The sequence below is a fragment of the Talpa europaea genome (genome assembly GCF_964194135.1).
Source record: "Talpa europaea genome assembly, chromosome: 5".
NCBI classification, from domain to species: domain Eukaryota; kingdom Metazoa; phylum Chordata; class Mammalia; order Eulipotyphla; family Talpidae; genus Talpa; species Talpa europaea.
The window spans coordinates 58,661,723-58,679,518 of NC_140071.1; the positions used below are offsets into that span (position 1 = coordinate 58,661,723).

At 36.1% G+C, this 17,796-nt stretch overlaps 1 protein-coding gene across 1 annotated transcript in view; it reads left to right on the top strand.

Moving 5' to 3' along the window:
- The window catches only part of PDE4D (phosphodiesterase 4D), a gene marked incomplete at its 5' end in the record, with an annotated part of 1,035,071 nt that overhangs the window by 127,834 nt on the left and 889,441 nt on the right, over positions 1-17,796 (top strand). The window contains one exon of the mRNA XM_084234300.1: positions 2,042-2,271. Within this exon, the coding sequence (XP_084090426.1) occupies positions 2,042-2,271 (230 nt within the window). The remainder of the gene's footprint in view (positions 1-2,041; positions 2,272-17,796) is intronic.

Below are 17,796 nucleotides of genomic sequence, written 5' to 3' on the forward strand. Positions count from 1 at the left end.
TCATAATATAGAAATAGAAAACTTAAGGAGATTAAGCAGCACACTAAGATCACAACTAGCAAGGTGGCAATGCAAGGATTCTAAAACCCAGCATGCCACCTTTACATTTGGTGACTCTATTATTCTGAGTACAGATATAATCAATGATGTTAGAGCAGATTTTCCAACCACTGAGAAAAATTGCTAATTGAATGGTATTTTTTTTTCAACTAAAATAAAAAGTATTACATTTTCTACTTTTATGAAATTTTATTCAAGATTATTTTCCTTTGCTCATTTGTAATATGGGTCAGATTTGCAGAGTTTGCCAAAACGTTTGGCCATGTGCTGTGGTTTAAATATAATTCTGCTGGATACTCAGATTTTCTTTTTATGTCTTTTTTTTTACTCTTCCCATAAAGGTCTTACTATAATCTTTTCAATGAACATCTGAATAACATGTGACATATAAAAATGTGTGACGAATGTATTCCTATGTATGAAGGAAAAAAATAGCATTCACTTTCTTTTTCTCTTCATAGCTATATATATACAGGCATGTCATGTGTCAAGGTGTATATATATATAGATAGATATATGCATATCCATATATATGAATTATCTGCAACCCATTTCATAGAAGCTAGAAAAATATTTTATAAATACTTGATTTTATAGTATTTGTGCACAAAACTTATAAATTCTAAGGTTACTGGAGATGTTGGTGAATTGTAACAGTTTAATACTTTTATTTATGTCTAATTATGCTGGTGAAAAATGTTACTATTTTAAACATAAATCCAGCTTTTGCAGAAGAGCAAAAAAGACACTTTTTAAAAGAAGAAATGCAAATGGCCAACAGGTATATTGAAAAATGCTCAACATCACTTATATTCAGGGAAATGTGAATCAAAATCATAATGAGATACTACCTTATACCAATGAGAATGACCTATATTAAAAACAAACAAACAAAGAAAACCTGGCAAAAGCAAATGCTGGCAAGGATATGGAAAAAAAAAACAACAACTCTTTTACACTGCTGGTGGGAATGCAAACTGGCTCAGCCCCTATGGAAAATGGTGTGGATGGTCCTCAAATTACTAAAAATGTCTCTACCATATATAAGATCCAGTGATTCCACTCCTGAGAATATACCCAAAGATCACAGAAACATAAATTTGAAGGGAAAACTGCATGCCTATGTTTATTGCAGCTGTATTTACCATAGTTAAGAGATGGAAACAACCTAAATGCCTCAAAACAGACAAATGGATCAAGAAAATGTGGTATATGGGCCTCCCCTGGTGGCAGAAGCAGTTGAGTGCAGCTCTGTGAAGCTGTCCACAGCCTCTGTAGCATGGGTTTGATCCCGGCCAGCCAGCAAGGGTCCCACATGGTGCCGCGGACCATTCCTGTCACTCCCGCTGCTCCTCTCAGCAGTGTATTTTGTCAGTCTGCCGGTTCTGTTCCCCGCTCTGTCTCTGGTGAATCCTCTCACCCTCCCGAGCATCTGGCCTGTACTCCAGTTCTTGTACAAATAAATAAATAAATAAATAAACAAATAAATAAATAAATAAATAAATAAATAAATAAATCTTTTTTTTTTTAAAAAAGATAATGTGGTAAATATACACAATGGAATACTACTCAGCCATCAAAAAGATATTCATGCCATTTGCAGCAACATGGATGGAACTGGAAGGGATTATACTAAGCAAAATAAGTCAGGAGGAAAAGAAAAATATTGGATGGTCTCATTTATAGGGGGAATACTAGGGAACACAACAAAGGATCAGGGAAAAGACAAAACTTAAAGGTAAACCATAGGTTTGAGGAATCAGAAAAGGGTGAGTAATAGGGGTCAAAACAGGATAGGGAAGAGCACAAGGGACTATGGTGATGTCATGGGTGTTGTGGTGGTAGGAAAATTATGCAGACTATGCATATTGCCATCTAGTTAGTCTTCAATATATGTTTCCCTTAATTTCTTTATCCAAAAATATAAAGTTATCAGTGTAAAAATAAACACTGGGATTATTTTCTTACACTTTTGCCTTAGGCCTCTGAGGAAACACTTCATTCCAGTAATGAAGAGGAAGACCCTTTCCGAGGGATGGAGCCCTATCTTGTAAGGAGGCTTTCATGCCGCAATGTTCAGCTTCCCCCGCTCGCCTTCAGACAGCTGGAACAAGCTGACTTGAAAAGTGAATCAGAGAACATTCAAAGACCAACCAGCCTTCCCCTGAAGATTCTGCCACTGATTGCTATAACTTCTGCAGACTCCAGTGGGTGAGTGCCCTAAGGCAACATTGCTCCTTTTCTTATTTTCATGGTGATTGTTTGCATGATTGTTATTTGTGGTCTTTTGCGATTTTGTGGCTCATTGCTGGATTTAAGCAGTAGGCAAGAGGGGTTTCTAGAAGCCAAGGAAAGATGATTTTTCTCAGGTAATGCTTCTATCTCAAAAGGATACATTTTAGTGAAAATTTTACAAGAAGTTGAAAATGTGTGGTGAATAGCAATAAGCATCTGGGAAAAAGAACTTAGACTTGGAAAATTAATATTGGTCATAAAACAATTAATAGAAAAATTCTTAACAAATGAGAACTAATCGACAAATTACCATGTAGACCTACGTATCTGAAAACAGTAGGTAGGCAATATTCATTGATGCAAAACAAATTTGGAATCAGGAATAGATTGTACTATAATTAGAATCAAAGGAAATATACAATTATATTCATGAGCCTAGTAATTTGGCCTGTGACACTTCAACTTGTTGCTTACCAGAATACTGTTTTAGTTCCCACCATGAAGCAAATTTATTTATCATTAGTCAACATAGAATCACTAAGTCACATACCCATAATAACATTTCTATTTCCTGTTTTGCAGGAAAGGTGTTTTTACCCTTTTTCCTTTTACTTACCAATAAAGTTGTTATTACTTAATAATAATGCCATTAAAAACATTTTTTTGAAAGAAACAGAGGATAGTGGAATTTCTATTATTTATTCTTTTGCTCATGTGCATTTTTAAGAAGGTTGGATAGACTATGAAGAGGAGAAAACTAGGAGCCTGTACTCAGACTCTTGAGCATTTACTAAGACTGTAAGAACCAACCAATTTTTTATACTGTGGTAGGATTCTTTCTCTTTACCAAATTCAAGACATTTCTAGGGGAGATGTCTTCTGGAGTTTCCTAGAATTTATTAGGAAAGTAGTGATCAGAAGAAATTTGATCAGTAACTGTCCTTTAAGATGATGAATTTAGTTGCTTGAATTGCTTCTGACTAGTACAAGGGATCTGTTATTTAAAAATATGAGGAAATCACTGAAATGGTAAAGTTGACTGAAAACCCCAGATCTTTCACAATTATCAAGACAGGGCTAGTGAGAAATTTATACTATTTTATCTAGGTTATCTACAGTCTGTTTTCCCATTAATAATGTCTAGTATACCTCCAGGTCCTATTTTCAACCTATACTGAGACATTAGCAATTGCAAATCTTTGATGGTGATGGAGACTTTCCATGCCCTTTGATTTGTTTTCCTCTTTTAATATGATAACATTTTGCTCTTTCTTCCTGTGTATCAGTACACCAGACATTTGTCAAGTGTCACACAGTGGGTTTAGAGACTTGTGCTAACCTTTAGAAAGTGACAGCGTGATCCTGAGTAACTGATTTCTGGAAGGGAACTTTGACCTGCAATAACGAGTGCTATGGATAGCAGCTAATAGCTTCCTCCTAAAGTGCTGGGGGTAAGAGATGGGCTCAGCAGGGCTTTTGTCTTTTTTATTAATTGTTAACACTTCCATCATTCTATTTTGGATTTTTAAATAGGCTGTATCAATATATTCAAGTGCATGTCATTCACTAATTCTCTTTGTATATTGCTGAAGTGTTAAGTTGTATGTGTTGTGATTTAGCAACCCCTAGAAACTTTCAGTTATCATAAAGCAGAATTGTAAAATCTAGGATGCTAAGGAGCTGCAATTCATTCACCAGTTAGTTTTTCATATAGGGTAGGATCACTCAGCTGGCTGCTTATTGACTCTTACTGAAGAGTGAGAGCATTTATTAATGACTTGAAATGTTATAAATTGGCAAGAAACCAATCGAATATTACAGCTTTCCGTGTTTCTCTCCTAGTTTTCTATACATTTACTTAAAAGCTGTTTAAAATATAATTTGCATGCATTGAAATTTGCAAATCTTAAGTAAACATCTTGATAAGTCTTTTTAAAGACTTATATACCCATGTTACCTGTATATCCATGCTATCATCAATTTCATAACTTCTATCACTCATGATTTTGACTCTTCTTTGATATAGGTGGGCTAATATAATATGTACTCTGAATTCTACCATTTGAATTGTTTTTGTTTAGATATTTATCTCTAATATGGTGCTATTATGAGCAAGTTACTCAGCATATTTTACTACAAATCTTTCTGTGAACATATAGATTCATTTTCTTGGAATTTCTGAGTCATAAGTAAGGATATGTTTACTTTATTACTTTGCAACAGTCCTCCAAAGTTATGACTATTTTACCCTTCCATTAACAATATGTGGGAGTTCCAGTTGTTCTGCATCTTCACCAACACTTGGTAGTCTCATTGTTTTTAATTTTAGCCATCCTGGTAAATGTGTAGAAGCAGCTTGCTTTGATTTTAATTTATCATACCTTGATGGGTGGTAATATTATATGTCTTCTAATATGCTTATCGAACATTTGTGTATCTTCTTTGTGCTATGCTTATTTAAATATTTATCCAGTTTTACTTATTGAATTTTGGTGGTTGTTTGTATATTCTAGGCATGAGTCCTTTGTAAGGTATGTGCATTGTAAGATGAATAATTTCTCCTAGACTGTAACTTGCATTTTTACTGTTTACTTTTGATTTAGTGCTTACCCTAAGGATCTCTAAAATGTGTGTCTGTGTGTGCAGGAAAAAGTGTCAAAATGAAAGTTCAGGGGAATGAGAATAAGTGAAGCAATGGAACTAGGTAGAAGAAATATGAAAGTAGGATAAACAGATAAACAAACAAAAAAAAACAGTGAAAGGAAAAGCATGAAGTGTGCAAGGTAGAGAAGAAAATGAAAGGGGAAGTAGATACAACTTGTTAAGGGGAAGCAGATGATAAGAATGATACTTAATCCGCAGGACAATTTTACCTAGAGGCAAGAACAGTTGATCCCTTGAAAACTGAATAATAACAAAAATAAGACATCCAGGCACAACGGGGCAGGCAAAAGTTGAGAATGAATTGTGTGTTGGTGGTGGCTGATGACAGAGTAGTGAATGGTAAAGAGTAGGCACGGTGGACATATTGATAGTCTGAATTTGAGTTCTGCCTCACCACTTTCAATGTGACTTGGGAAATGCACAACCACTCCAAGTTTCTAATTTTTTCTCAAGAGCACAAATAGGAATAATAGGATCACCTATTCCATGTGTTTGGTTTGAAGCTATAACCATGAGCACCATTTTTGGCATATGTAGGTACTTGATGTATATAGCTATCCTTACTTGGTGTAGTGTTGGAACAAGTCATGTTTTATGTTGAATTTCTTAGTTTCCTTATTGGAATTGATTTCAAGGATCCTCTATTAATAACTCTTGGGGTAGAGGTGGAGTTAGATTTAGGAGTAAACCAGAAATTTTTTCATGGTTCAGAAAGTTAAGATTAATATGGACTTTTTCTGTATTATGTATGTCCTTTAAGACTTGTTTGAAGAAATTTCTGTCTTGCTTTTGGTGTCTGTCCACCGACATGCTCTGATTTCAAAAATTGTTCGGTTATGACTGGAATGAAAATGCAGGCCCTCTTTACTACTTACTTCCTCTTTATTTCACTTCTGTAAGAATAACCCTTGCTGCTACACATTTCTTTGGTCAGAATCCTTTTTAAAAATATTTATTTATTTATTTATTTATTTATTTATTTTTAAAGATTTATTTATGCACACAAGAACTGGGGTACAGGTCAGAGATGCGGGGGGTGAGAGGATTCACCAGAGACAGAGTGGGAAGCAGAACAGGTAGACTGACTAAAATACACTGCTGAGGGGAGCGGCGGGTGAGACAGGAGAGGTCTGCTGCTCCATGTGGGTATCTGGTGGGATATCAGGGATGGAACTCATGCTGCAGAGGCTGTGGACAGTTTCACAGTGCTGTGCTTTAACCCCTTGTGCCTCCAGGTAGGTCTTTGAGGGAAATTAGGGACTCCCCTTGGCCCTAACAAAAGCACTGACTTACTTCCCCTAGGTGGTCCTTGTACCCCTACATGTTGCTAGGAGGGTTCAGCTTGCCACACATATGGAAATTGTTCCCTGCTCACAGGGAGGCAATGCTAAATCTTTCCAGCCACGTTTCACTGCTGCTTCAGCTGTAATAAAATGAGAGCCAAGGAGAAAGTTGTCCCCATGTGACATGATGACACACCTCTGGGTGGATATATATTCAGGGATATGGGTGGGTGGAGAATATTGCAAACACTTTTCATCACTGTGTCCTATTACCTGTCTGGAGAAGTACACTGTGTGCATTTGTACACAGTTCTATTTAAAAACAAAAAGAAAGTAAAAAAAAATTAAAAGAAGAAACTCTTGGGAATGAAATAAGCTCTCCGTCATAGCGGGGAAGGATTACTTTGGTCAAATAAGGCTTCACAGCACAAGAATCTTAAAGAAATATTTCCTTGAGTTATGTCCCATTCACAGAGGAACTGGTCCCAGATGCCAGTTAGACTCTGGATTCTCTGATCAGCCACCCATCATCTGGTGTTGCTGAGTACACACAGTACTTTTGAGTGAACATAAAAGAGGCAATTTTCACATTTTGTTACTGAATCAAAATCTAAAGAGGAAATAAAAGGAAGAAAACAGAAGCCTGGTAAAAACAGACATACCTTATCTTTCAAATTGAGTGTTTTTAACTTGAGGTATTATCTGTGAACATTTCATATTTGCAATATTACAGATAGGGAAGGTTTATGAAGCCAAAGGTCTATATTTCACAGAATATCCAAGAGGCTTGTGCCTTCATATTGAATATGTATGCAAGTTTCAAGAGAGTTACCTGATAATTTCAATGGAAACTTATGTGGAGGATAACTTAGCTGGCAAAGCTTTCTAAAAGAGAAAATGGGCACACATAATTGTGATTTTGAACGATTCCTTAGAAATATAGTTTTCTAGAACTGGATTGGTTTTTAAAATAATCACTGCAGAAAAAGGGGAAGCAAAACTTCAGTGTCCTTAAGAAACATGATATGTAAAAGAAACTGAATTTCTTTATTTTTAATTTATTTAGTGTAATTTATTGATATCATGTTTGACTGAACTTTCTAGAATTCTCACAAAACATTATAAATCTTCTGTCTCTAAAGGAATTACTCTGGTTTACTTAAATTATTTTATTTTTGCTATGCAATTTGTAATTTTTAAGATTAAAACTAGACTCTAAGAGTGATAGCACACTTTATATAGTATCTTATTTCCAGACTCAGTAGCAATTCTTGATCAATTATTGAATCAAATATAACCTTAAAAAATATTTTTCCTTACATTTTATAGAATCTCTAAATGTTTTGTACCTTCCATGTTCTAAATTTAAAAAAATCAAGATAATTATCAAATTCCAGTAGTTTATTTTTTTAAAGATTTATTTATTTATGTTATAAGAAGTGGGGTACAAGCCAGATGTGCAGGAGGATGAGAGGATTCACCAGAGACAAAGTGGGGAACAGAACAGGTTGATTGACTGAAGTACACTGCTGAGGGGAGCAGCAGGCAAAGTCAGGAGAGGTCTGCTGTGCCTTGTGGGTAGCTCCCTGGCCAGGCATTGAAATTGTGCTGCAGTAGTTCTGGACAGCTTCATAGATTGCGTCTTAACCCCTTATGCCACCAGGGAGGCCCCCAGTTGTTTATTATTTTTTTTTTTTGTCAGACCTCTATATACTTTTCATTCCTCTAGTGCTTTTTGGCATACTAATTAAGGATTCCCCAAATGGACTGATTCTGTGCTACCGTATTTTACTTTATATCTGTATGTCAGTAAACAACATGTACCAGGAAAGGGTATACTTTTGTCATAAAAAAAATTTCTATCTCACCAGGCTCCCATGTTATTAAAAGCTCTAAAGAGGGTAGTCACATATGCATTTACTATGTCGGAACTTCTGATAACTGTTTACAAACTTCTCTATGCCCATTTAACTTGTTTAATGGCAGTTTAATAATATTGTTTAATAATATTGGTTGGAATGCCGTATTTCTAAAAACAATGCTGAGTTCACAGTATTACCCTGAAAAGTGACTGAAGAACACAAGGCTGTGGCAGGCAGAGCGCAGAACTACAAATAGCACTTCATTATTTCTGTCAGGAAATCACAACTTTTCAGCTCCTCAGAGAGCTCCTTTTCATACAACTACCTGTTAGGTCCATCCTCATATAACCCAGAGCTATTCATCACTGAAGTGTTCAGGGACAGTTTACAGTTCCTTACACATCATGTCTTTTGTTTTGCAATATAATGTTCATGAAAGAGAATTAGGGACAATACTGTTACTGAATGGTCTTTATTTTATTATTATGTGCTGCCTAAATATATATGCTGATTCAAACTTAACATTGACCAAAATGCATCATTTTGAGAAATCCACAGCAAAAAAAAAAAAAAATGTGTCCAACTGAAACTCAGAAAGGATGACATTATTAAACTTTTCCCTCCTCCAAATGAGCCCACAAAAGGTCAAAGAGATGGGGCCTCCCTGGTGGCGCAGCGGGTTGAGTGCAGCACTGTGAAGCTGTCTGCAGCCTCTGCAGAGCGGGTTCGATCCCATCCCTGCTGGCTGGAAAGATACCCACATGGCGTAGTAGGCCTCTCCTGTCCTCTCCTGTCTAGTCCGCTGCTCCCCTCAGCAGTGTATTTCAGTCAGTCTGCCTATTTTGTTCCCTACTCTGTTTCTGGTGAATCCTCTCACCCTCCTGCACATCTGGCCTTTCCCCGGTTCTTTTATGCATGAGTAAAGAAATCTTAAAAATAAAATAAAATAAAACTACATAGAAAAAGAACTGTTAGAAAAATATATAATCTGCCATGTGTTAAGCATACTTTCTTGTTGTTTTGCTAATAACCCTTTTGTTGGTTGGGATTCTGCAACAACAATTTTAGATTTCAGGTGTCTCTTACCATACCTATTCATCTCATTTGTTTAGAATTTTCTAGCCGCTTAAAAGCCATTAGACAGAGCCAGACATCTTTAGCTCTGTTTCAAATCTGTGGGATTCAGTCAAAATTGTAGACCATTTGGTTAAGTTGTTTGACATCATTTATGCAGATTATCAGGATGGATTGAATTTATTTGATGGATTTACACTAAAGTTGGTGGCTTTGAACCTGGGAAAGCTCACATTTTTGTCAACATTTCCAGATGGGCTTTATCTCAGCCAGTTATGACTTTCATTCTAATTAATTCTTTAAAAAAAACTGAGTCTAATGCTAAATGTCCTAGTAAGTATTCACACACCTTGTTATGAGAAATATCGAAATTCTAAACTTTAGTGTATATTTGAAAACATTAAATATATATAAATGTTATATTTCATAATTGACTTTCTGGGACATTCCCATTTTGGGGTCATATTTAGGAGTATTCTCACTCTTTACTCCTCTACCAACTGTTCTGTACCCAAGGTGACACATTACTTTGGTTTTCTTTTTTTTCCCCAATATTACTTAATTTAGATTAACTTTATTTCTTCATACTGTATATTTGTTACCCATATTACAGAAATGAGTTAAAATTTGTTAATGAAAAGAATAACTTCAAATTATATTAATGGTCATGTATTAGCCATGTGTTTATGTATTCACTTATACAATGATCCAACAAAAAAGTTAGCATCTGTTATTTCCTATATACCCGGCTATACCTGGAGATGGGAAGTTCAACAAGAGCAACACAGTCTCTACTTTCAAAGAGTTTAGAATTCAGCAGGGCACCCTAGCAAGAAAACATAAAACATCAATCCTGTTTGTTAGATGTAACATACAGATATGACCGAGGACATATGAAGTAATGTGGGATATCCACGTGGAACAAACTAACTGAGGCTGTGAGGAATTGACACCTAAGCTGAGACATTAAAAAAAAAGATGGTGTGAGGCAGAGACAATAGCTAGACCATGTTCAATAACAAGTGATAACTGAAGACTGTTCAGCATGGCTAGACCAATAGGCATACTGAAGGTACAGTTGATATTTATTACCATTAATCTTGGTGTGAACAATATGTGAGATTTTAAAATATTCTCCAGTGGTGCTGAATAGCCAACATATATGCACTGAGAAGGCCAACAGTTGGATTGATACAGGATTGGAAAGTGAGGGTTCAATGTAAAAAAATAGGGAAAGAGATTTGAGGGATTTGCAAGAGTGAATGAAGTGATGAACTGTGGTAAACAAACTGGATATGGAAAGAGTGCGTATAAGAAGATATGAATATAGAAAAGTTGTGATGTTTTTAAAGGTCTCTGGTATTAGAAAGGTAAAATTTGAATAACTGAATAAGTTGGAAAATATAAGAGGTCGTATTTGGAAGATAAGATTTTTGAAACTTAACATTTAAGCATTGTGTTTATTTATGGTGTTTTCAAAATGTTGGGGAATGCTAGAGAAGAGAATGACTATCCTGGAAAAGAATTAGTTGAGGAACAGATTTTGGTATGAGGTGACTCCTCCATATAAACATGAATAGGACTCACAATGTCAAGGAGTTCAAAGGTGAAGAGTTTTAAATAAATGAGACATAGTGACCAGGGAGAAGGGCAGAATTCAGTGATTAGGTAGAATTGATTGGCATGGAGGTCAAAGGTTTCACAAAAGGGTGGAGAAATAATTATGATCAGTAAATAAAAATGATTAGTATGTTTACGTGAGTAACCAGGAGAACATCAACACCATCTTGGCAAAAAGTATAGGGTACTGAGTACAAGGGCAGCCTACAGTTGAGTGCACTGATGGAAAGTGACTTTCTCAGCAAAGAACCAAGTTTGAAAGAAGGCAGGGTATGGAGAGACTTTTAGTGGCTACACTGAGGCTGAAGAAAATTCTGTTTACATAGAAAAATTGGCCCAAAGACATAACTGGAAAATTAGGGGGTTTTGGTTTTTTTTTTTTTAAGATTTATTTATTTATGCATACAAGAATTGGGGTAAAGGCCAGTGGTGCGGTGGTGGCGGAGGGAGAGCATTCACCAGAAACAGAGTGGGGAACAGGCTAGGCAGATTGACTGAAATACACTGCTGAGGGGAGCAGCGCGTGAGACAGGAGAGTCATGTGGGTCACCTCCCTCGCTGGGGATTGATGATCGCATGCTGCAGTGGCTGCCAATAGCTTCATGGGCCTGCATCTTAATCCCTTGCGCCAAATAGGGAGGCCCCCATAACTGGAAAATTTGAACAGAACAAGAGTTGGAGTTTGGACAGGGGAGATAAATCAGGGAGCAATATGGGGATAATACAGAGGAGAGGAAGCACTTCTCTCAGATGCTTCTCTCAAATACGATTATTACAGCTGAATTTTTAAGAACTGATTCAGCTGTCCTCGGACAGATTTAGGGAGATGGAAGTATCTTCAGAAAGGCCAGCAAGGGTCTCCTAGTCCAAATGAGTAGGTCCAGGATGGCATCTTTGCTGCCTATGCTTTCTTTATTTGTTTGAAACAGTAGCAGTTTCTGGTATGTGGGGAAATTTGCATCTTTCCAATACCTTAGCTGCCCTACATTTACTTTCAATTATGGAATATGGAGAAAAATATGATTTTATAAAATAGTGCATTACCTTTTTGATCACTGTATTATTTTCTTTTAAATAAGTTTTTGTAGTTAACTATTTTTCCTGTTTTAATAACAGGTATTTTGAATTAGTATTTGGGTTTTTCTTTTGAGAATTTCCTTTATTGGAAATGATCATTGTATTAAATAACACAGCTTTCTTAAATGTTTTTAAATACTATTTCTGAGATTTCACCATTATTCCAGTTCATCATGTCTCTAACTGTAGAAGTAAAATCTAGAATGAAATTGATTTTAATGTGGACAAATTCTATTTGTAGAAAACTTTCTTCAGTAAATTGGGGTCTAACATCATCCTAGTGAAAGCACAGAAAGGCACAGTCATATGGTTTTCCCGTTAATTTATGTGTGGCATATTATTTGCAGTCTTTATCTTATAGCAAGTTGTGTCATGCCAACTTAAAATTTTAAATTATTTGCTATTATTGCATGGTTAAGACCTGGGACTAAAAAGCTTGATATGGTACCTCTGTAAATAACAATTTTTTTAAGTCTCTCTGTGACTTTGTGAGAGTCATTTTTTTAATATTCTATATATGAAGTAGTATTTGTGACTAGAACTTAGTAACTGTGGAGTATATGATATTTGCAAAATCCTTAGCAGAGGTTATTAATTATACTGCACAGAAGACTAAGCAGAGAGGGCTTGAAATATATGTTCAACAACCATGTATTTTACCCCATATATTAAAATTACTGTTTTGAGAAAATAAGCTTAGACATATTCGGTAAAAAAAAAAAAAAAGACAAGAAATGTAAAGACTAATTGATTTTCAGAGGATTACTCCAACAAAAAAGACCAGAACCTGTATCTTCTTATTTTCATTTACCACTTCTGGTATGTTCTGTTTGGTATCTACTGAACTAATTGAGGTGAGAGCTAATGATTTTGGATTTATTGACTGCTTCTATTAGTGACTTTTTTTTTTTTGCAATTAGTGAAACAATGAATGATAATGAACATTCATAGTCATGCACCATTATGTAATCTTTGCAATGACCATTATGATATGGTCATAACATGGAACTATACAGGAACATGGAAGTACTTGGAGACTTTTGGGAAGAAAAGCAAAATACACAAGGATTTCCATGTTAAAGTAGTAGTGCAAAATATATGCCTGCATTTGGGAAAGAATTGGAAAGAAATATGAAAACAATTACTTTTTTTAAAAAAAGATTTATTTATTTATTTGTTCGTTTATTTATTTATTTATTTATTTAAGAACTGGGGTACCGGCCAGATGTACGGGAGGGTGAGAGGATTCACGATTCACCAGAGACAGAGCGGGGAACAGAACAGGCAGACTGACGAAATACACTGCTGAGGAGAGCAGCAGGAGAGACGAGAGGTCTGCCGCGCCATGTGGGATTCTTGCCGGCTGGTGGGGATCGAACCTGCGCTGCAGAGGCTGTGCACAGCCTCACAGTGTGGTGCTCAACCGCCTGTGCCACAGGGGAGGCCCTAATTACTTTTTTGAATGACAGGATTGTAGCTAATTTTGCTCTTATCTTAACTGGTATTAATGAAAATATATATTTGTCTGATCAGTAAAGTAACATTAAAATTGCATCCATCATTTATTTACAAGTCTATTGTGCCTTTATTATGTAAAAGACACTATTTTAAGTGTTAAGAATATATTTATGAATAGGTAAAAATAAAATTCATAGTATTATTTTTCTTGCACATAGTTTTATATGAATTTGTGGCATATATAAGGGAGGGCTTCCTTGGGCTTCCCAGAATTACTCTGAGAATTTTGTGTATCAATGCCTTTGTCAGAAGTAGAATGCTCCAGAAAGATCACCAGCAGCGTCTACTAATTGAGCAAAACTAGGTATTAGTCTCACCAAAAGAAAGGATGAGTATACCTTATAAAGGGGTTCTGGACCCTGATTTTGCTAGTTGGAAAGATTGATGGGATTGAGCAGAGTTTCAGGACCCAGTAGTTTGGGATCTTGAAGTGAAGATCTTAAAGTGATCCTTAATAAGCAAACTGTTAGTCTTGATAAATAAGCTATTTTAGTTGGTTTATCTGCTAAGTTATTTCTACAAATCTTGGTTCCAAGATTTGTTTGCACTATAGCAGACACTTAACTTTTGACTCAAAATTGTTTAGCACTGGAACGGGAAAGAATTTTGATTTTAGATTTTACCTTCTTTGTGAGTGCGCTTAAGTGCTATGTGACTGTGTTCCCTTCAAAATCATATATTGAAATCCTAATATTTAAGGGGTTGGCTTTAGGAAGTAAGGGGGACCATTGGGAGGTGGTTGGGTCATAAGAGTGGAGACCTGTTGTGAATGGGATTAGTGCCCTTATAAACGAGCCCTCAGTGAGACTCTTTGACTCTTCTATCATGTGAGGATACAGTAAGAAGACCATTAATCAGATAGAGGGCCTTCACCAGACACTGAATTTGCCAGCACCTTGATCTTGTACTTCTCAGACTATAAAACTGAGCAATAAATGTCTGCTGTTTACAAGCCACCCAGTTTTGGTATTCTGTTGTAGCAGCAGCCTGAATGGACTAAGATGATAGGTTTGATATTCATTTAGCAGATATTGCAGTAAAACAAGTGCTCCATACCCTCTTCCTTTTTTTTTATTTAAAGCTTATATTACCATCATTGTTTTGCTTGGGGATATAACCCTGGGGATAGTCAGACGGAAGAGGAGAACTCAGGGAAGATCAGCTCCTGAAGTGCATGACTGGTTTGACTGGTCAGTATTTAACACTTTTGGAGGAATCTTAGAGTAGGGGAGATGGTCCAGGTTTTCAGCTTGGTCCGATACACCCTTTCACACCTGTTAGACCTCTGTGTGGTCAACCTGATGCTCCCAGCCAGGACTTTGAATCTCGAGAGGATGACTCAGACCTACCATCACAGGTGGCACTGATGAGCAGATATTTCAGTGGTATGGTGGTTGTGGCTGCTTCTGTGTGATGGGGCCGCTAGTGCCCTGCAGGAGAGTGGCAGGGGCCAGGCAGACTCATCCTGCATCTCCCTCCTGGTTAGTCATTGCCTCCACTGCATCCTACTCAAATCTGGTTTTCCTAACTCTGTGTCCAATTCTATACTATTTCTTTGGGTGAATTCCTTTTCCTGCTTAAGTTCATCATTGTTGATTTCTGTTGATTCTATTGTAACCCAGAACCCTGACAAGTTCACAGTCCTTAATGAATTTGTCATGAGGGTTTACAATCTGGAAACCAAAGTACAGAAAGTTCTGTGACTTCCCCAGAACTATAAATGTAAAATCAGTAGTAAAAGTTAGTGGGAGGACCAAAGGGAAAATTTGAGTTTTTATTTCAGTGCATTCTTTTTGCATAAAAGGGTAACAAAAAGGAGGGTGTTGGAGCAAAGAGTCTCTTGAGATGTCCTTGATAAAGTTTGTGAAGTTCTCCATAAGGAGACAAGGACAGAATTTCATTGTAATTATTCCCTTTTGACTGTTCAAGCTGGTAGTCTTAAAATGGACTCCTAATGAGAGTGGTTTGAACTGCAATTAATTAAGTGCATGAAATTACACATTGCATGCTTCTTCCTTCTGGAGAATATTCTTCCACTATAAGTACCGTTTCCTCCTCTCTCTGTCCAGTCTTGTTATAGGTGTCCTTGTCCTTTGTAACTCACTTACCTTTATTGTAGTGTGTGTGTGTGTCTGCATGCATGAACACACATATGTGTGCCCCTGTGTATGATTTGCTTCTGAAGTTTTTCAGAGACAGATCATTCCCCAAACCTTATCATCAGTCTGCAGACAAAGTCACCTCCTGGCAGAGAGGCATGATGCCCATTATCAGTAACCCTTGAATGTACTTTTTTCTCTTTCTAGTAACTTCTTTTTATCTTCATACACTATCTTAGTTTTATCCATACTTTTCCATCTCAGTTTTAGTTCTGTGCTTCATAATTTGTTTTCTTCCACCTTCTGTCCCAGGAAAACAGCTAGTCTTCAAAGAGTCTGTTTTAGTTAAATAAGAATCTGATAAGGCCATTCTTCATGAGATGGACATCATTTCAATTAATTTAAAGGCTTGTTCCAATGTTAATGTGGAATAGTGAGGAGAAATGAATGAATATTTGGATGTCCCAAATTCTTCAGAATATTAGTTGTATCTATAGTACTGTTTCTTCAGACTGAGAAAAAATATGGTTCCCTTAACAAAAAATGTGTTTAGAATAGTTTAGAAATAGGTTCTGGCTTTAACAATAATAATGTTAAGGAAACAATGTATTATGAATACAAGACAGTGATTTTCTTCTTTTTTCTCATTTATGAACATAGAACTCTTTTTCTGGTGTGTTTTATCTTACATCTCAAAATCTTTTTATTAAAGGTGAAGGATGGGGCCTCCCCTGGTGGCGCAGCGGTTGAGCGCTGGGCTGCGAGGCTGCCAGCAGCCTCTGCAGCGCCGGTTTGTTTCCCAGCTGCTGGCGAGGGTCCCACAAAAAATAAATAAATAAAAAATAAAGGTAAAGGATGAAAAACAATGCATTACCATGTGCCAGACCCTATGTGAAACATAGATTATGTTTCTTTCTTGTTAGATACTCAGAACAATCCTAGGGTAGGTACTGTTATGATCTTCAATTTTTATGGATGAAAAATTTGAGGCCTAGAGAGAGTAGACATAAGATGAAGATGATTTTGCCAAAGTAACCCTTATCTGGTATGAAAGAGAATGGAGGTGCCTGCAGAACCCAAAACATTTGAGATCCTGAGGAAAATCCAGGTTGACTCTCCATCAAAATTCTATACCCATGGTCACCTTATTTGCTAATTAGTAAATTGTAATTCCATGCTAGATTGTCTCACACTTGTTGTTCTGAAAGAGTTAATGCAGTCTACTCTAGAATGTCTTAAACACAGTGGAAATCTGCTTTAATGATGGCACTTAATGTCATTTATATTTCATTGTTAAAAATTAGAACCATTAATGGAAATGTAAACAGGAGAAAGCCATGTTGGAAAGCAATCTAGATGAAAAATGGAAATACCGTATGATCTAAAAATCCCACTCTTGGGCCTCAAGTCAAAGAATATGAAACCATCAGCTCAAAAAACTCTGCTCTACAGTGTTTATTGCAGCATTATTTACAATAGGTAGGAAATGGAAATAGCCTAAGTGCCACTGACAGAAGAGTGGATGAAGATGTCATATATCCACAAAATAGGGTACTAGTCAGCCAAAAGGAAAGATGAAATATTGTCATTTATTGCAAAATAGAAGGAGTTTGAAGGAATTATGTGATTAAGGTAATTCAGAATGACCAAAAAAAAAAAAAATCCCAACAAACCAATTGATGTCTACAAAGCAAAATATTTATTGACAATATTGGACCCAGGAGTAAAGGAAGTGAGGTTTCTGAGGTTAAAAGGGAGGAGGATGGGAGAAATGGTTAAAAGAGTGTAAGGGATAGTGGTGGGGGGAAAGAGAAATAATATTGGGTAATAAAAAAATTAGCACCATGAATTAAAACCCCTGTCCTTCAAAAGAATATATGCTGTTATCTAACACCAAGATCTACTATTAAACTGGCATGTAATATTGCCTTAATAATTTGATAACTGTTATTTTAAGAAAAATGATTTTGTACTATACCTTATTAGAGTCTATTAATTGATGAGAAAAAAATCAGATGACATTTGAAAAAATGAAATTGGCATGAGAGGAAACATCGGTATCATTTCTCTTAAGAGACTTTTTATCCTGGAAAATGACTGACTACTTCTGTTAGCCTCATATCACAAAAACAAAATAAAGTTGTGTTTGGATGACTTCTAATTTGCATTTAAATTATCCCTATAGCAGCATTTTGTAAGCAAGAGCAAACAAAAGATTATTTGAGTGATATAGCCCTATACACGTGAGAGAGAAATAGATCATCTACAAAATTTAAAAAAAAATGAGTTTTAGTAAACACCTCT